Source organism: Garra rufa, chromosome 1, assembly GCF_049309525.1.
Source record: "Garra rufa chromosome 1, GarRuf1.0, whole genome shotgun sequence".
Taxonomy (NCBI): domain Eukaryota; kingdom Metazoa; phylum Chordata; class Actinopteri; order Cypriniformes; family Cyprinidae; genus Garra; species Garra rufa.
Window position 1 is genome coordinate 15987358 of NC_133361.1, and position 20894 is coordinate 16008251.

The 20894-nt window shown below is 38.3% G+C and overlaps 2 protein-coding genes across 2 annotated transcripts in view; one reads left to right on the forward strand and one right to left on the reverse strand.

The window, feature by feature from the left end:
• LOC141290255 (interferon-induced very large GTPase 1-like) overlaps positions 1-20894 on the reverse strand; it is a 453394-nt gene that overhangs the window by 391615 nt on the left and 40885 nt on the right. The window lies entirely within an intron of this gene.
• Positions 792-20750, forward strand: LOC141342137 (sodium- and chloride-dependent GABA transporter 2-like). The gene is made up of 19 exons (XM_073846529.1): positions 792-930; positions 1097-1231; positions 1311-1451; positions 1542-1629; positions 1876-2008; positions 2100-2234; positions 3637-3740; positions 3961-4085; positions 4168-4280; positions 7130-7267; positions 7362-7464; positions 7576-7676; positions 7818-7988; positions 8077-8178; positions 16985-17416; positions 17967-18142; positions 18257-18363; positions 19865-19924; positions 20221-20750. Exons 1-19 carry the CDS (start codon positions 792-794, stop codon positions 20748-20750), a joined length of 3033 nt encoding a protein of 1010 aa, XP_073702630.1.

Here is a 20894-nt window from a genome sequence, read left to right on the forward strand (position 1 = left end):
AAAGAGTCTTGCCTGGCTAAGACAACCTTGAAGATAGAGGCCTCTGTGTGTTGTCTGAGTTCTTGACCAATCCGGATCTTCCTAACCTATGCATTGACGTAATTAGCAACCTCTGTTAGAGTATAATTACTTGTGTTTTGAACATGTACGCAGAGCGGCCTACGAACTCCATCGAGAGTGTTGAAGCTGACTTCTGCTGATGAAACTGCAAACTATTTTCTTCAGTAAACATGACTTCGATTGATTGAATCTTTGACTCCTGGTTTTTGTTCATCATATCTGGTCCTTGTGTTTTTGCTGTAAAACTCCCCTTAGATCAGCACGATTGCTAATGTGATTCATTTTAGTTGAGTTACAATGTGTCAGTGTTGTTTGTTTTTGCTTTATTTTACTAAATAAAAGGTGTTTATGAAACCTAGATGCTAACCTGCATAATTTATGTTCGTATTTGTTAGTTCCTGAAGGTATCTTGAGTAAAACAGTGACAAATCAACATAGCACCTATAGAGGACCTGAACTGGAACAGATGTGAGTACCAAAGTTTGTTGCTCGGGCTGCTCCTGATAAATATTGTGAATGAATAAATGCATGCTAGAGGCTTTGGGTTTTATATATTTAAATGAATTTATGAAACCATCATATTATCAATTAATTCTGTCAGTTTTAGACTCTCACAGTGACTTATTTGTTTCTCATATGATGCCTTTGTCAGAATTCAGTTCGTCCTCCAACACTGTAGAATTACAGCCGTCCGGAGAGCAGGAACAGACTGGTGAAAACAGTGCGACAATATGAAGACAATCGGAGGACAGATAGAAGAGAGAGACTTCTGGGGGAGTAAAGTAGAGTTTATTTTAGCTGTGGCGGGAAATGTGGTCGGACTGGGTAACGTGTGGAGGTTTCCTTACCTCTGCTACAAGTACGGAGGAGGTACGAGTCGGCCTAAATACACACAGTGTTGGGCTTTTGTTTTGTTTTCCAGATTTCGTTATACTGTCATTGTATTGTACTATATTTGTATTGTAACAGCACACTCTGTTTCAGCATTCTGTCAGCGGTATTTTAATAATATATTATTGTACTGGTGTGCTCTCAGGTGCATTCCTGATACCCTACCTGGTGTTTGCAGCTACTTGTGGGGTGCCTCTGTTCCTGCTCGAGTCAGTGATGGGACAGTACACACAGGAAGGAGGCATTACCTGCTGGCGTCGTCTTTGCCCACTGGCTGAGGGTGAGAATCATAAAGGGGCAAAACTGCTTCCTAAAGGGACCTTTAACATTTTACAACATGTTCTTTTACTGTTTGTCAGGTATCGGCTATGCAGGGCAGGTCATTCAGGTCTACGGCTGCATGTATTTGCATGTCATTTTGGCCTGGGCGCTTTTCTACTTCATCTTCTCTTTCAGTTCCCAACTTCCATGGGCCAGCTGTGATAATGTGTGGAACACAGGTGATAATGTGCCCCACATATAAACAAATCTCACATTATATCTGACAACTACACTGTAATAAAAAGGTTTTGTTTTTTCCTTTGTGGTAGACAAGTGTGTAAACCTTGCTGCAGATAATCTGACTCGCAATTGGACAACATCATTTAACTCAACTTCTGCGGCTACTGAGTTCTGGGAGTAAGCACAAATTATATATGTTATTGCTGCTGACCTTCGATTGTCCAATTCAACCAAGCAAAACTTACTTCAGACTAATTAGTTACTTTTTTTAGGGAGTAATGCAATATTGCAATGCATTACTTTTTTAAAAGTAACTTTCCCCAACATTGATAACCACATACAAGTGTTAATAGTAAAATGTGTGCACATGCAACCTAATGAGTTTTACCTTACTGTCTATATTTATCATGTCAAATTTGACAGACGCAGAGTGCTGGCTCTCTCTGGGGGTATTGAGGAGGTCGGTAAGATAAACTGGGAGATTCTTCTGTGTCTCATTGCGATGTGGATCGTATGCTATTTCTGCATCTGGAAAGGAGTCAAATCTATGGGCAAGGTGTGTATGAGTGAGACTTTCGTGTGTCTGTTAAATTGTTTTATTTGTTGACATCAAATTAAATCTCCCTTTCTTTTTTATGTGCCTGTAGGTGGTGTATTTAACAGCTATACTTCCTTACGTGATGTTGCTGGTCTTGCTGGTTCGTGGTTTGACTCTTCCTGGAGCTCTGCAGGGGGTTGTGTTTTACCTGTACCCTCAACTGTCTCTTCTCTTTGACCCACAGGTAACCGGTGTTGAGCGTAACACAGTACAAGTAATGCGAGTTACGAAATCAGATTACTTTGTTCAAGTAACTTGTAAAGTAATACTTTTTCAAATTAGGAACGCAAATTACTTTGTTTTTACAGTAATTTCTTACCCGTGTTGAGAGAAATATCATTACCTTCAGAGTTGCAGAGGCACTTCTTTTCAGTCTAAAGCTTATTAATTTTACTTTTGGTGTGAATGGGCCTTTACAGTTGCCAAAAATATATGTATATTTTGTTGTTAAAAACTAATAAGCAAGCTCAGCCCATGTGACAAAAAGTAATGTGATGCATTACTTTCCATTAAGCGTAACTAAGTAACACAGTTATTTTCATGGTGTAATGCAATATTGTAATGCATCACTTTTGAAAAGTAACTTTCCCTAACACTAGCTGCGTTTCCATTATAGATTTGCAGCAATCTTTGGCGCTATTTTATAAATGTCAATTAAAAAGTATTGCAAAATGACGTTTCCATTTACTGATGTTATGCGACTGAAACGTAATTTTATCTCCTCTCGATAAGTCATGGCAATGGTTTATGTCGGTTTTTGGTTATATTTAATCGAATGTGATCTCTAAATGCTAAATATTCCTTTTTCAAATAGCCTGAAAAACCACCTCAAGCGAGCGTAAAAACTTTTTGTAATATATATGAGTTTTTGCGCAATTGACGCCTTTCCATTAGGCGCATTTTTTTTTTATTCGCAAATTCAATTTGTGCAATTTAAAGGGTAATGGAAAGCTACTTTAGGTAACACTAGGTGCGTTTCCATTACAGATTTACGCAAAACTTTAGCAATATTTTATAAATGCCGAATTTCGAAATGACAGCGTTTCTATTAAACAATATTATGCAACTAAAAGGTAAAGTCATGCCAATGGATGTTGGTAGGTTTATGTATGCCGCAGCCACCGCACTAGCAATTAATTTTAATCGTAGGAGACATAAACATGTATCTCTTCAGAAGTAGTGTTGAGAGCTGTTTCTGGGACACTTCTGAAACTAAAATGAACCGTGGCGCTCCTGGTATAAACAGAAGCTTTGACGTGAGTGGCCACGATCAGCTTCATAGACTTATGCAGTGTAAATAAGGGGTTATTCAAGCTTAAATGGCAAGGAAAGCCCCTTATTCAAGCTTTGTGTACATTAAAGAATAATCATGTGACTTTTACGTACGCAAGGTGACCTGCAAATGTGAAAAAGCCATTTCCATTGGAGTTTCGTGAAAAATTCCTTTTTTGAATTGCCTGAAAAACCACCTTATGCAAGTGCGATTGTTTTGAGTTTTTGCTAAATTGATGTGTTTCCATTAGGTTTAAAAAAATTAAACAGTATTGTTATAGTGAAATTAGGATGCTCTGTGTGTGTGTGTGTAGGTTTGGATGGAGGCTGGATCTCAGATTGTTTTCTCCTACAGTTTGTCTGTTGGCACTCTCACTGTATTGAGCAGTTACAATAAATACAACAACAACTGCTACAGGTTAGTATGAGTACTTTTAATGAAATGAGCGTACATAAGTATAGGCTAACAAATGAGTCAGCAGTTAAGAATGAACTATATGTTGTGTACTATGTATACTATGAGGGATATTCTTGGAAAAACTTGTATACAGTTTCTTGTGACCCTCAGCTATCAGATGCCAGACAGTAAATGAGTGTGTTGTGTGTATATATATGTTTATACTATCAATGTCTATCAGGGACTGCTTTTGGCTTTGCCTTCTGAACAGCGGCACCAGTTTGGTGGCTGGTTTTGCTGTGTTCTCAGTGCTGGGCTTCATGGCCCTCAAACAGGGAGTCCCCATTGAGGAGGTGGCAGAATCAGGTACTGCGACATTAAAGACAAGCTGAAAAATGATCAGAGAATGAGCTATAGCAGTACTCAACATGAGAGCTCTCTTTTTCAGGTCCAGGACTAGCGTTCATAGCGTATCCACAGGCTGTAGCCATGATGCCCTTCCCTCAGCTGTGGGCTGTTTGTTTCTTCATCATGATTATTTTGCTGGGGATAGACACACATGTAAGCTTATACTCACACTTGCACATAAGCTGAATTACCTTGAACTAAATGGAAAATATGAAATGGCAACAACTGTTTACTCTATATATTTGGTTTAAAGGGATAGTTCACCCAAAAATGAAAATTTGATGTTTATCTGCTTACCCCCAGGGCATCCAAGATGTAGGTGACTTTGTTTCTTCAGTAGAACACAAACAGAGATTTTAAACTAAAACCGTTGCAGTCTGTCAGCCATATAATGGCAGACCCACGGCTTTGAGAGTCAAAAAAACATACACTGACAAAACCAAATGAAACCCTGCAGTTTGTGACGATACATTGATTGCATTATACATTACATTGCCAAAGGTATTGGGACACCCCCTTCTAATGAACTTGTTTGACTATTTTAGTCATTTCCATGAGTACAAATCACAATGTTTAAGTATATAATAATATTCTAGGTAATTGTGTGCTTCTAATTTTATAGCAACAGTTATAGGATAGGAGCCTTTTCTATTCTAACATAACAACGCCTCTGTGTATAAGGTTTCAAATAATGTTCATAGAGAAATGATTGATTCAGTCAGTGTGGAAGAACTTGACTGGTCTGCATAAAGCCAAGTCCTAATACTGCAGACTGTGAGACAAAAACTCATCACCAGACACCAATGACTTGTTTATACACTACATGGGATGAAAGTATTGGGACACCCCCTTCTTTAGAACAGAAAAAGACACTTCCAAAACTGTGGCAACACAGATGGAAACATACTTATTGCATTTAAAACATTGTATTTTGCAACAGTTTAGTGTCTAAAATGATTGTACACATATGTACATGTCATTGTTGTTTGGCAATGAGTTTTTGTCTCAAGGTCTGCATTTGAAGTCACAGCAGAGGTGTTCAACTGGGATTAGGACTTGGCTTTATACAGACCAGTCAAGTTCTTCCACACTGACTAAATCAATCATTTCTTTTTAAAACTTGCCTTATACACAGAGGCATTCAAACCATTGCTATAAAATGTGACCCTGGACCACAAAACCAGTCATAAAATTAAATTTTACAAAACGGAGAAAAAATATATACATCATATGAAAGCTCAGTAAATAAGCTTTCTATTGATGTATGGGTTGTTAGGATAGGACAAGAGATACATCTATTTGACAATCTGAAATCTAAGGGTGCAAAAAATCAAAATACTGAGTGACAAAAATCACCTTTAAAGTTGTCCAAATTAAGTTCTTAGCAATGCATATTACTAATCAAAAATTACATTTTGATAGGTTTACAGTAGGAATTTTACAAAAAATCTTCATTGAACATGATCTTTACTTAATATCCTAATGATTTTTGACATAAAAGAAAAATCAATAATTTTGACCCATACAATGTATTTTTGGCTATTGCTACAAATATACCCCAGCGACTTAAGACTGGTTTTGTGCTCCAGGGTCACAAATAAGAAGCACACGATTCCTTTCATTGTTTCATTGTTTGCTTAAACTTTAAGATATACTCATGGAAATGACTTAAGTAGTCAAACCTGTTCATTAAAAGGGGGTGTCCCAGTACTTTTGGCAGTATAGCGTATGACCGACATGCAACGGTTTGAGTTAAAAATCTTTGTTGTGTCCTACTGAAGAAACAAAGCCCCCTACATCTTGAATGCCCTGAGGGCAAGCAGATAAACATCAAATTTCCATTGTTGGTTGAACTATTCCTTTAACAAACATCTAAGTCTAAGTTTTTAAAGGGTTCATGATATGAAAAATCTAACTTGCCTTGATTTTTTGGCATATAAGAGGTCTTTGTACCATTGGAACATCCAGCAAGTTTCATAGCTTAAAGTGTCCTCCTAATTATAATCAAAGCGTTTATTTAAGAGCTTCTTATTTGGATATGAGGTGCAAGTTGGCGTCAACCGTTCACAAACATTTGCATAAACACTGCCTCCAGAGCAACAAATAGTCATCTTCTCACGATAGCCCCCCCCCCCCCCCAGCCGTTCAGTGAATGTGCTGAATATAAATTACAGTCACTGCTGCTATCTTGTCTAAACTGTATACAGTATACAGATGTGTGTTCACTTTCTGACACAGTCCATGCACTTGAGTCTGTCAGTAGTACAAATGAAGTCAACGAATGTTCGCATTGACGTGATTGGATTAAACAGCTCGTTCACATCTTAGTCAGTGCACAGTTCCCAGAATTCCTAGCGATCCCCCTGATCAGAAGTATCCTAGCATAAGAGTCAAGTGGATAGTTTATTTTTTAATGGCATTCTTAATCATGTCAGAGGATTGTTCAGACTTCAGAGCATGTTTTGTAATTGAGGCACAGTGTCATGAAGAGTTCACAAAGAAACATTTGTTGAAAGATGAAGCAATTTTAGATTTGACTGCAGCTTTATCTCAAACTGTAAGTAAATGGTTTCATAATGCTTTTTCTGGTAATGACCATTGATACTGTTTCCTATGCAATGATAACAGTAGCAGGTTACTGAGAAGCCTTCAAGAACTCGCACCTTAAAACAGGTCGTTTCAGACAGAGGGTCAGAATAAGAGTTGAAAATAACTAAGCAAACCTTAAGGAAGATATTAAAATAATTAAACAAAATCCATGTCATTTAATTTAAATTTGACTGTAGGCACATTTGGCAGAGTCCTTATGCAAACAAATCGCAGAGTTAGTTTTGCATTACAGGATGTTTCACCCATGAATATTATAATTTCTTTTATTCGCCCTTATGTCATTTCAAACCTGTATGCATTTTTTTCTCTCTAAAAAACATAAAACATCACATTTTATCTTGTATTGTGTTCACAGTTCTCACATGCTTTTTTTGTTGTGCTTTGCTTTAAAGTTTTTTGCAATGGAATGTATCATTACATCAGTGACGGACCTGTTCCCCACGGTGCTGCGCAGAACGGGACGACGAGAGATTTTCCTTCTGTTATTCTGTCTCTTTTGCTTTGTGGGCCAACTCTTCTTGGTTACAGAGGTTAGAGAACAGAGTGTTTGTGTGTGGCAAAGTACACTGAACAAAATAACACGTATGATCACCCTAATTATGGGCTCGGGTCTTGCCTCTGCAGGGCGGGATGTATGTATTCCAGTTATTTGACACCTATGCCTGCAGTGGAGCCTGTCTTCTATTTCTGTGCATATTTGAGTCTATGGCCATGGGTTGGATCTTTGGTGAGTCACTTGACACACAAGCTCCCAAATGTACCTAAACAAAAAAAGCTGACAGAATACAATGTCAGTATTGGAAAGCTAGTGATTTGTAATTTTGTTGTCTAACCACAGGAGCCGAGAGAATGTTCGACGCCATTGAAGACATGACATCCTCAAGACCCAACTACATGTTCATACTGTGCTGGAAATACCTGACGCCTCTCGGGTCCCTGGTGAGTCCCTTTCATCTGTTTGAGTTTCACTGATGCTTCCATCAGTATTGTAACAAATATTGTTTGGTTGAGGCATTTCTTTACCATAACCACAACCCTTTTCTTTCCCATCGCTTCTCTTTGTCTTCGGTTCATTCTCAGGTGTGTTTTGTCTTCTCTCTGGTGGAGTACCAGCCCCTGACATTTAACCGTACATACGTGTACCCGGACTGGGCGTATGCACTAGCCTGGTTACTGGCCCTGTCCTCCATTCTGCTGGTGCCTGGATGGGTGATCGGCCGAATGTTGGCTGGGAAAGGAAGCCTGAAACAGGTGAGGATGATAGTGTATATACTCAGCTATACTTAGATCTAATCTTAACAATAAGCCACTTCAGTGCCAACTTTGTTTGTCTTGACAGCGTTGGCTTCAACTGTGTAATCCAGACACAAACCTTCCACTCACCAATAAGGAACGGGCTGGAAAGAAGAAAAATGATTTGACCACACAGATGAACGAATTTGTCAGTTTGACTGCAGAGGAGCATGAAAATGGACACTAAAAGAAAAACTATAAAATATGTATGTCGGTCAGTATTTTTTGGGGTAATGTATTACAAGTAATGCAAGTTACATAATAATATTACTTTTTCCAATTGACTAGTAAAGTAACACATTCATTTTTAATTGACAAGAAAAATTTGTTACTTTTTCACATAAGTAACGCTAGTTACCCCCCCCCCCCCCCCTTTATTGATTAAAAGCTCTCCTGTCCCCATGTTTACAGAAATTGTAAGATGTCATTTTAGTTCTAGAATAAATGTCAACATGCATTAATATATTTCACTCACTAAAAAACAGATACAGTATTCCTCAAAATGAATAAAAACAGTGAACCGCAATAATTAAATGTTAATTAATGTTATGTAGCCTATTTAATCCCATTTTATCAACCAATGTCTTTGCTGCCGACCTGCGATGATCCAATTCATCCATACTAATAAGCAAACATTACTCAAGATAATCTAACATTTCTTTTCCTTTTTTAATTGCTGAAGAGTTGACATTTTATCTTCTGCGGTCTACTGTACAGACGTGAATTTACTTTAAGCCTTTTGGTTTGAAAAGGCTTTTACATTTGCAACTGTTTGTAATGAAAACAAACAAGCAAGCCCTGCCCAGATTTAAAAAGTAGTGCAAAAGTAACACAATCCATTACTTTCCATAAAAAGTAACTAAGTAATATAATTAGTCACTTTTTACGGAGTAACTTAGTATTGTAATGTATTCCTTTTAAAAGTATCTTTCCCCAACACTGGTTAACAGTCAGGAGGATCTAAAAAAACCTTTATAAATGTTTATCACCTCTAGCAACAGAAAGTATCAGCTTAATACTCAACCAAACAGTTTTGTGACCTTCCCTGTGAATTACTCCCTGTGGGGACCTTTCTGGCTCTTATCAGTGAATATTTCACTGTGCATAGCAAATATCTGACTTTTTTGCATACTGTTGTTCACTAAATAAATGGAAAGTAAAAAAAAAAAAATGAAAAGATGTGCTTCTTCTTGAGCGGTGTCACCTTGGTATGAAAACGTTATGCTGAAAACCCTTTAAAAGTAAATTTCTACATTTCATTTCTGCTCTAGCTTGTGTAATAATCCACATCTATTTAAAAGTTGGTGTGGTGTATTGCACATCCTCTTTTAACAAATTGCTTGTGATTTTCTTCATTTGTGAATTGTTTTAGGATATAAAGGTAAATGTAGATCTATGTGGGAATCCTCTACTAACCTTATGGCAATCATTTGTTTCATCTCATTCTGTAGAGTTTGGCATCAGACCAACTTTTCTGTTTGATCCCTTTTTGTCCTTATTTCTTTACCCACCAGCGTTTTTAATGCTGCCAACCACTGCCAGAGTGAGTAAGTTTCATTAAAAATAATTATAATTTAAAAAACCTTCCGGATCAGATTCAGAATGATGGTCAAAGTGCAAATGGAGTCGATTGCTTCTGTCAACACCCCCAAAGCTTGCACAGTCCTATACCACTTTCTGAACCGTCATTTCATTTGATAGCCAGTTTTCATAATGATTCCTGTTTTATACATTATCATACATATACATTATCGCTTGTTTCTGCTGTTTCTTCACTGTGTTGTGGTAGAGGCTTAAAATTCTTTCTGAAAAAGCGTAATAGCGCCTCCTAGCGTACAGCAGGAAAACCACAGAAAGCCATACATTTTTGTCAGCCCTTATAAGGATTTTACATGGTATTTGCTTAAATTCTGATTCTGGCAAAATATCATATTAGGTTCAAGCTAGTTAGCAATACCAAGGGTTCACTCAAAATTGTGTTTTAGCTATTATGCCACCCACAATTGGAACCAGCCAGTGCCGGCCTGTAGGTTTGTGGGCCCTTGGCAAGATAATGAAAATAAAACACTAAATTTGAAGAGTGAAGAAAAGGCACATACAATTACAATTTCAATAGTTAAGAGTGAATGTGTGTTACTTGTAACCCATTTAACAAAGATGTAAAAATATATAATTAAAAAAAAAAAATAGGAGTGCAAGTTAGCAATTAGACATGAAACACAAATTAATCAAATCTAACTGAAGTATGCACAAAACTAAATAAAATAAACAGAGCATAAGCTAAATAAACATATAGGCCTAAATGAAAAGAAATGAAATGCAGGCTATTCTGCGGGTTGTTTAAATATTGATTGATGATCACAAGAAAAAGAGAAAAAAAAACTTTTGCATTTTGCAAACTATTGAATTGGACAATTGGACACAAGGTTTTCAGACTTTATTTACCAAAAATTATAAAGAAATTTATTGTGCCTGTTTGTAGGGCTGCACAGTTTGGACAAAATGTTGTTTTTATCAATATGACTAATTCTGATTATTGTAATTAATTTAAAACATGGTCCCACTTTACATCAGGTGGCCTTAACTACTATGTACTTACATGTAAATTAATAATTTGGTACAATGTACTTATTGTGTACATACATGTTTTTACATTGTACTTAAAAAAACTATATGTGTCACGTTTCTGTCTGTTTTGTCATTGGTTTTTCCCATTTGTCTTCCCCCTGTCATTTTGATATCATTTGGTTTAGCCCTCGTCTCCGTCATCTGTTACACCTGTCCTTGTAATTATTAGTCATCTGTGTCACCTGTGTTTGATAATTAGTTTGCCTTTATAAGTCAGTCTTTGAGTTTAGTCTTTTGTCGGTCTTTAACGTTGAATGTCGTGTGTGTAAGTGTTTCTGCCTGATCCTATCTGTTCCTGCATTGTTCTTCTTGAATTATTATATAAGATATATTGTTAATTGTTAATCTTGTCTTTCGTCTCGTCTCGTCCTGCACACACCCCTGACAGAAAGACCGACCCAAAACAGTTCACGGCGTCTTCCCCTGCGTTTATTTTCCGTTTTTTGTATCAGTGTTTGTTTTATATATTCTTTTTTCCCTTATGGATATCCCTGCCGTCCGCATCATCCTGCTGGAGCAGGGGAACCGCTCTCTCAAGGACCACATAAGTGACTTTATGTACCTCGCGCCGATGACGCATTACCTGGACAGCTGCCTGTGCACGTTCTTCCGTGTAGGACTTAACATCGCCACTAAAGCGCAGCTGTCCGGGGAGGGTCCTCGAGAGAGCCTCGCCGGTTACATCGAGTGGGTGCTGGTGTCCAGCAGAGCTTCGTTGACCGCGAAGGATGACACCAGCCCCACTCCAGACCCAGAACCCAGCCCAACATCACCCCGACAAGCGGAGTTGCAGCCCGAGCCCACCGACGATGGAGAGCCCGAGCCGAGAGCGACAGAGCCAGAGCCGGACCCATCGGACCAGGTGCGAGAGCCGACTGCAACATACGCGATGGTGGAGTATGACGTGGAGCAAGAGAGGGCAACAGAGAGCCCTGCCCACTGCACCACCACTGGGGGTGAGCTTGAGGACCATTCTGGGGACCTCATTGACTTCTCATCTGAAATATCCGTCTGTCCTGACTTCCCTATCAGCCCGGAATTCCCACCCGCCCACCCTCTGTCATCCACACCCATGCCTGGGTGGCCGCCACTGTCCCTGACAGCCCCTCAGCTCATCCTCAGCCCAACACCTGTGCAGTGGGCTCGCCACGGGGCTGCCAGCTTCCATCGGCGTCTCGGCTGGAGGATCCCTCAGCTCCGCCTCCAGCCTCCGAGTCCAGGACTCCGCCTCGGCCCTTCGACCCCGCGGTTCCACCACGGCTCTCGACGCCCTCCTCTCCACCGTCGCCCGTCGATCCACCAGCTCCACCGGGCTCCATCGTCTTTCCGGCTCCGCCCTGGTCTATCGTCACCCCATCGTCTCCTTCGGACTCTGCTCCTCCGGCTGTGCCTCGTCGTGCCGTCCCTCCAGCTCCTAGGGACTCCTCCTTCCTGCAGGCACAGCCTCCATCCTCTGTCGCTCCGGCTCCGCCGCGGATCTCCGGAACTCCGCCTCCACCATAGCCTATTCCACCTTGCCCCTCCGGATCCTCGGCGTCACCCCGGATCATCGGCTCTCCGTCTCCGCCTCGGGCTCCTCCGCCATCTGCTCTGCCTCTGTCGGTCGGCCCCATGGAGTCGACACGCCTTCCTCCACCATGGCTCCTCCCTCCGTCGGCTCCACCGTGGGCCGTCATCATGGCTGTGGTCTGGGTCTGTTCCTCCTGCTTCAGGTCCCTTCTGTTTCTTCCCTGGCTCCTCCCACCATCGTCGCCCCCTTGGACTGTCCTTTTTGTCACCTGGACTTTTGTTTTTGTCCTCCTCCAAGGGTTGCGTCCTCCGCCGAAGCCCCCTCCCTCATGGACTTTGTTTCTGGTTTGCCGCCCCTCTCTTCTTTTTTTTTTTTTTTTCTTTCTACGGTGCGAGGACGCACCTATTCGGAGGGGGGTGTAATGTCACGTTTCTGTCTGTTTTGTCATTGTCATGGACCTTTCTGGCTCTTATCAGTAAATATTTCATGGTGCATAGACAATGTCTGACTTTTTTGCATACTGTTCACTAAATAAATGAAAAGGAAAAAAGAAAAGATGTGCTTCTTCTAGAGCGGTAAACATGACACCTGGGTGTGAAAACATTATGCTGTAAAACTTTAAAAAAAAAAAATTTCCTCATTTAATTTTTGCTCTAGCTTGTGTAATAATACATCTATTTAAAAGTTGGTGTGGTGTACTGCACATCCTCTTTTGACAAATTGCTTTAGGATATTAAGGTAAATGTAGATCTATGTGGGAATCCTCTACTATCCTTATGGCAAGCATTTGTTTCAGCTCATTCTGTAGAGTTTGGCATCAGACCAACTTTTCTGTTTGATCCTTTTTTGTTTTTATTTATATTCCCACCAGCGTTTTTTAAAGCTGCCAGCATGAGTAAGTTTTATTAAAAATAATAATAATTAAAAAAACCTTCCGGATCAGATTCAGAATGATGATCAAAGTGCAAATGGAGTCGATTGCTTCTGTCAACGCCCCCAAAGCTTGCACAGTCCTATACCACTTTCTGAACCGTCATTTCATTTGATAACGTTAGGCAGTTTTCATAATGATTCCTGTTTTATGACTGTGTTATTTTACACATTAATCTGCTTACATACATTATTTATCTTACATAGCCTACATTATATTGTTTCTGCTGCTTCTTCGCTGTGTTGTTATCCAGAGACTTGAAACTCCTTCAGAAGAAGCGTAATAGCGCCTTCTAGCGTACACCAGGTAAAACACAGAAAGCCGGAAATTCTGTCAGCGCTCATAAAGTTAACACATGATATTTACTTAAATTCTGATTCCGGCAAAATATCATATTAGGTTCAAGCTAGTTATAAATACCAAGGGTTCACTCAAAACTGTTTTTAGCTATTATGCCACCCACAGTTGGAACCAGCCAGTGCCGGCCTGTGGGTTTGTGGGGCTCTTGGCATGATAATGAAAATAGGCCCCACTAAGTTTGAAGAGTGAAGAAAAGACGCATACAATTACAATTTTAATAGTTAAGAGTAAATGTGTATTACTTGTAACACATTCAACAAAGATGTAAAAATATATAATAAAAAATAGGAGTGCAAGTCAGCTTAATTAATTAGACGTGTAACACAAATAAATCAATTATAACTGAAGTATGCACAAAACTAAATAAAATAAACAGAGCATAAACTAAATAAACATAAAGGTCTAAATGAAAAGAAATATAATGCAGGCTATTCTGCGTGTTGTTAAAGACTGAGTGATGATCACAAGAAAAAGAGAAGAAGAAAAAAAACTTTTGCATTTTGCAAACTATTGCATTGGACATTGGATCTGGGTCTGTAATTATTTAATGTTACATGCTAAATGTGGCTCAATTTTTCCTTATATGGCAAGTCTGTCTGTGATCATGGGCATCATTGTATGTGTAAAACAAGTACTACAGCAATAAATTATTAATGTATATAGCAGTCAAACCATCCTTTTTTTCCAGCTCCGGAAAGATATTGTTTATTCCATTTCTACCACAACTTCACTTTAATCTCTCTATAATGCTTTAGATTCTAAGAATTTAAAAATAGCATTAATGTGCAACAAAACTTCATTTCAAGAGACTATTCTGAGAGGTGATATTAAGTGAATTACGAAAACTAAACCGTGAAAAAAATTAAAACTGACCGGTTTTCAGACTTTATTTACCAAAAGTTATGAAGAAATTTGCTGTGCCTGTTTGTAGGGCTGCACAGTTTGGACAAAATTTTGTTTTTATCAATATGACTAATTTTGATTATTGTTATTAATTTAAAACATGGTCCCACTTTACATCAGGTGGCCTTAACTACTATGTACTTACATGTAAATTAATAATTTGGTACAATGTACTTATTGTGTACATACATGTTTTTTACATTTTACTTATACATTTTTAAAAACTAATTACATTTGTAATTAATTTCTGTAATCATCATACCACCAAACCTGTCCTTAACCTTACCCATATCCCACCTTAATAGAAGCAAAAGTGTTTTGCAATGCAATATGACCACATTAAGTATGTTGTACTTATTTTTTATGTAAGTACATAATAGTTAAGGCCACCTAATATAAAGTGTGACCTAAAACATTAAACAAAACAAAAAATATTGTTAATGATTATACATTTATTTTACAGAAAACTGCAGCATGGCCTGTTAACATGCAGGAGGCCTAACTATAAATGTTTAAAAGGGTATAGGATTTATTCCAAAATAAATTATTATTTAAATATTATTAGCATTATTATATATTATTTAATATTTTATTTAAATTATGGAATTATTTTTTTTTTTGGTCAGAAAATCTTATGCATTCACTAAGAAAGAGGAAAAAAAGATGGAGATATTTCTGTATGATTGCGACTAAATGGTTTGATATCTGTTCTTCAAGCTATAGCAGGTATTTTAATATATCGAAAAAACTATAGATGCAATGCAATGTTAATCAACAGCCTTTTTCACTTTATAGAATACTAGCCTATATAAAATAATGATTTTGCCTTATTCTGTGATGTGAAACCATGTCAGATCACAAAAGTTATTTTAAACATTCGACAGATGTTATTAAATGAATTTGTAGCTAAAACATGTCATTAAAATGTTCTCAAAAGACAACAGGTTTGTAAACGAACTGAAAACCATGCAAAATTAAGAGGTAAATTTAAACGCATAAACTGTTCTCTCTGGGCAGCGCGAATGCAGATTTGTGTGATTTAAGGCTTTAATAGACATAGCTGAATATGTTGGATCTGTTTGCGATCTGGCTATTTATTGAAAAAACAGCAAACAAGGACTTCAAATCTGTGTTTAGTGGAATGAAAACATAAAGTAAGAGGAAAACTACCTGCTAACGACTGCTTTTCATCATGGACAGTTGGATTTCTAGTATTTGGAGAACAAATGAAAATGTATAAAACATATTTTATTTGTGAAGGGAATGGTCCATCTTCAAAAAGATCAGGGGCTTTTGGCAAAACATCAGGGGTGTACTAACTAAAGCAACTAAAATAGTAATGCCAACCCAAATGAACAAAATATTCTGAAAGGTAATGTTGTAGCATAGAATATAAAAAGTCGAAAACAACACTATTCAGTGATTAAGAAGAGTGAAATAGGACACTTCCTGAAAAGTCACCAGATCTATTTTTACCACACGATATCTCAGGTCATTTTTATATGTAACTAAATTAATATCACAAAAATTAAGTATCCTGTGGTTGTTTAAAAGAGCCCAAGGAGACTCTAAGTGGCATCGCCCCCTAGCTTGTCCCTGCGGCAGGGGGTGCTGCAGCACCATCAGCACACCTTGTTCCAGTGGCTTTGTGTCTTCCTGCGCTTAAAAGATTCAGATTTTAAAAACACATGCAAATGATAAAGTTTTGTGACGAGCACAGCAGTGACCAAATCAGGCAGTCTGTTAACTGTCCCAAGTATCTCTCATGCTGGCCCTGGGCAGGAGTGGCTTATTAAAAACACTGTGGTCCCCCTGAAAGCCATGGGCCCATCTAAATGTCACCACCTTTCTCCCCACTAGCTGTAGCCCTGCCCTTAAGATCATTAAAAACACACTTAATGCCTTACAGTAACCTTACGGTAAGTCACTCCCTACAAAAAAAATAAAATAAAAAGACCTGTTTGTCAAGCATGTAATCAGGAGGATATAAAAACCAGCCAGTACAAAGAGGAAAATACTTGACTGTCAAGCTGCAGTGTGTATCGTCTCTCTGTCTGTGTGTTCACATACACTAAAATGGCAGAAGCCGGTATTCCGTTGGATGAGTCCAGGGGCCTCATTTATAAAGACTTGCGTAGAAACCATCCTTGATTTTATCTAAGAACTTTTCTGATTTGAACGTAAGAGCGATTCAGAGAAAACGAACGTACCACGAAATCCATGCATACGCCAGTCATTCGGTTATAAATCACAAATGATCATGGAATTGTGTGCAGCTGAATGTTCCGCCGTCGAAACGCCCCTGCTTAATTAATTAACATATAAAATGAGCTCATTCCTAAAGCAAAAACTCTGTGACAATGGCAAGTAAAAAGGAGCGCAAGAAATCAAATTATAGTGAGGCTGAACTATCTGCAATACCAGGCATTACCACAAGGAAACGGTCGTACGCCAAGCTGGAATCTGACGTGGAGATAATTACTTTTCCACGTCAAAGACGGTTTTTATAAATCTGTACTTTGACGTGGATTTGATCGTACGGACACTCTAAGATCAAATCAGTGCGTAAGAAAGTTTTATAAATGAGGCCCCAGCTGTTCATTGTGTCTGGATCTCCTAAAGGATCTAGTGACGATTCCTTGTGGACACAGTTTCTGTGAGAAATGCATCTCAGGATTCTGGGATCAGGATGATCAGAAGGGAATCTACAGATGTCCTTTATGCAAACAGCGCTACACACTAACACCTGTTTTAGATAAGAATGTGGTGTTTGCTGAAATGGTGGAGAAACCCAAGACAATGAAAATCCAATCTGCTCCTGCTGCTCCTGCAGTTCATCACAGTGGATCTGGAGATGTTCAGTGTGACTCCTGCACTGGAATTAAACAGAAAGCAGTGAAATCGTGTGTGTGTCGCGGCTCTTACTGTGAAAATCACTTTGAACAGCATGAGAATCTCTTCAGAGGGAAAAAACTCAATATGATGGAAGCCACTAGACGACTGCTGGAGATTTTCTGCTGTACTGACCAGCGATGTATGCTATGTTTGAAACATGTATGAAAACATCATTAACATTATCTGTCATTTCCTCATTTATGTACGTATGTATTTATGTATGTATGTATATGTATTATGTGAATACTTTGCAGCAAATCAGCATATTAGAATGATTTCTTAAGGTTTATGTAACACTGAAGACAGGAGTAATGATGCTGAAAATTCAGCTTTGATTACAGGAATAAATATAAATTTTATAAATATATTACCATAGAACACTTGTATTTTATAAGTAAAAATGTTTCTCAATATAGAAGGACTGTATATATAATTATATGCATATATGATATAATTATATGTAATTATGTATATAATTGTGCTGGATTATCTTATATATATATACAGTATATATATAGATATATAGATAATATTACAGAAATTAATTAAGTAGAATGAGAAAAATCTTCAGGAGCTGAGAGAGACTGGAGAAAAAGCCTTAGTTTCAGACTCTCCAGTGCTGGAGCTCTTTTAGTTCCACTGAAGCTACTGGTGCTGTTGGAGGTTCCAGAGTGATTGGTGAGCTGATTGAATGTGTGTCCTATAAAAGTTCTCTGCACAGACAGCAGTGGAGGACAGTGAGAGGATCTTCACTGAACTCATCCGCTCCATTGAGAAACGTCGCTCTGAGGTGAAGCAGCTGATCAGAGATCAGGAAAGAGCTGAAGAACAGCTGGAGAGACTGAAGAAGGAGGTTGATAAGCTGAAGACATTTCCTTCAGAAGGGTCAGATATTCTCAAAAACTGATGAGTTTAACAAGCTTCTTGGCTTACAGGGAGCTCATGTTTTTCTCTTTGTGTCTTAGAGTTTGTCTTCTGCCTCTATCTCTGGATCTGCAGATGGTCTCACAGTCACAGTTCTGAAGATATTGTGAAATTATTTTATCAACTCATTGACAAACTACAACATCTCTTTATAGAGGAGATAGAACGGATACCTAAAAGAGGTAACTACTGATTTATTCTCAGAGAAGATTTAAGGACAATTCAATAAATATATAACAGATGTAAGTTTAGTTGCCTCTTGACATGATAATTAAACTGCAAATGTGTCTTTGTCTCTTTGATGAAAGCCATCCAGGTCATTCTGACTCCTGAATGTCAGACCAGAGAGTTCCTACAATCTGAGTTACAAGTCAAAACACTAGTCTAAAATCTAGTTTAATTGGAGAGATAAATTGTTTTACACAGCAAATAAAGGCATATTTTACTTAGTATTTGTGCTTTGTTTGTAGTCAAAATATATATATATATATAAAAATAATAATAATAATAATAATTTGAATAAATTAAAATGCATTTACTAGAAAAGCAAAATGAAGCAAGATATTTACTTTTGTTTCCAGGAGGAAAAAAATAAATTAAGTGCATTTTGTTTAAAATAAATAAATGTATCTGCCAGTGGGGTTAGGAAAAGAATATTAAAGTGTTAGTTCACCCAAAAATTAAAATAAGCCTATTATTTAAACACTCTCAAGCAATCATTGGTGCATATGACTTTGTTATAGACGAGTCCCATCGGAGTTATAATAAAAATGTCCTGGGTCTTTCAAGCTTTAGAATGGTAGTAGATGGTTTCTGTTAAACAGTCCAAAATATGTCCAATAAAGCACATACATTCACATTAAAACATGCCACATGGCTCCAGAGAAGTGAATAAAGGCCTCACGTAGTGAATCAATACAATTTTATAAGAAAAATATCCATTTTACAAACTTAATAAACAAGTTTCTCTCACAATAACTGTCATAATGTGCAAGGCACTCGGGACAGATGATGCAGGACGTATATCTAATGTAAGTGCAGCAGAGAAAGACCAAGACAAGACAACGGTCACAAATTACAAAGTACAAAATGATTATTTGTAAAGAAAAATGAGGGAGGATTTTTATATAAGGAGACTGGCTTTCCTTTGCTAAAGAAAGGAGACTTTGCTTCCTTTGCTCCTGTGCTTTATTTGACTTCTTTCGGACTGTTGAACAGAAACATCCACCGACTGCCATTAAAAAGCCTGGAAGTGTGTTTGCTTGTTATTTTTTTACTCTGGAAATAATACTAAATATTTTGACATGAAACAATAAAAAAGACTAAGAACATAAGCCTTTTTTAGTTTACACTAAATTAAGAGTATAAGACTTTTTACTTTTCACTTGCCTCTCACTCCCACCTGTTTTACATTGGTCAGAGAAGTTGTTCCTGTTTTATCTGCTTGTCCTGCATCATTCAGCAGAAGCTGTTCCCTGAATTATCTGCTTGTACATTATCAGCTGTGTAGTACAGAAAGTCAGAACTGGTCTACTTCATCATACCAATGGATTTTATGAACCCAAACTAGTTAAAAAAATAATGATATATAGTCATATATATGCTATATAGTCAAAGGCTGAATTCTGTTTATGTTTAAGTTCTGTGTATTTTGTTTAAATGTAAGACTTTTGTTTCATACAGAGCCTGCTGTTCACATTCCTCCTCCCAGCAGAAGAGGGAGCGCAAACCCACCTCCTCGAAGTAAGTCTCTAAATAAAGACATTTTTGAAGCGATGTGCTTTTTTGTTTGACAACTGTGATGTTGCATTAAGATAGAGATCACTGTGCTAACAGTGGTCTTGTAAGGAATTTTGGACCCAGTTCACTGTATTTAATATTGCCCTCCCTCAGAAACACATTCATTTTGGGGGTGCCCTCAAACTGTGGGGCTTATGCATTCTGTCACCCTTTCCCCCTACTAGCGATGCCCCTGTGTGTTATCGTATGATGTAAGCCAAGGGTTGTAAATATTAATTATGTGATTTCTCTCTTTGCAGTGAGGATTGTCCTGCTGGGTAACAGTGTGTCTGAAAACAGTCGAGTAGGAAACTTCATATTAGGACGAGCAGCGTTTGACAGTGAAGCTCCTCCAGATGTTGTAGAGAGAGTCGGAGGAAGATTGAAGGACAGACATGTGATCATCATCAACAGTCCTCAGCTGCTCCAGACAAACATCTCAGATCATCAGATCACACAGACAGTGAGAGAGTGTGTGTATCTGTCTGATCCAGGACCTCATGTGATCGTTCTGCTCCTCAAACATGAGCAGTGTTCAACAGAAGATCAAGAGCGTGTGGAGAAGGTGCTGCTCTCTTTCTCTGAGGAGGTTTATCAGCACACCATGGTGATCACCACACAAGAACCCACTGAAACCAATGACATCCTACAGAAGATCATTCAGAAATGTGCAAACAGACACTTTAGACACTTAAGCGGCTCTCCTGATGATCTTCTGCATGTGTTTGAGGACATTGTGAATGTGAATGATGGACGTCACCTGGAGTGTGCTAATTTGGAGCAACAGTAGTCTCGCTCAGCTTTCATTGGCAAAGGCCCGCCCATAAGGCCGTTTGACCAACACGTCAAACAACCAATCACAGTTAGTTTTGTTCAGCATCACGTTTGGGGTGTAGAAATGTCCCCACAACAACAGCCCCGGCGTACAAGTCAG

Bases quoted from the DNA above. Each gene is read 5' to 3' on its own strand.
- LOC141342137 (XM_073846529.1), top strand. From the start codon at position 792: ATGAAGACAATCGGAGGACAGATAGAAGAGAGAGACTTCTGGGGGAGT. The intron at 1,630-1,875 runs GTAAGCACAAAT...CAAATTTGACAG, and splicing joins GCGGCTACTGAGTTCTGGGA to ACGCAGAGTGCTGGCTCTCT. The intron at 18,143-18,256 runs GTCAGATATTCT...CTGGATCTGCAG, and splicing joins AAGACATTTCCTTCAGAAGG to ATGGTCTCACAGTCACAGTT.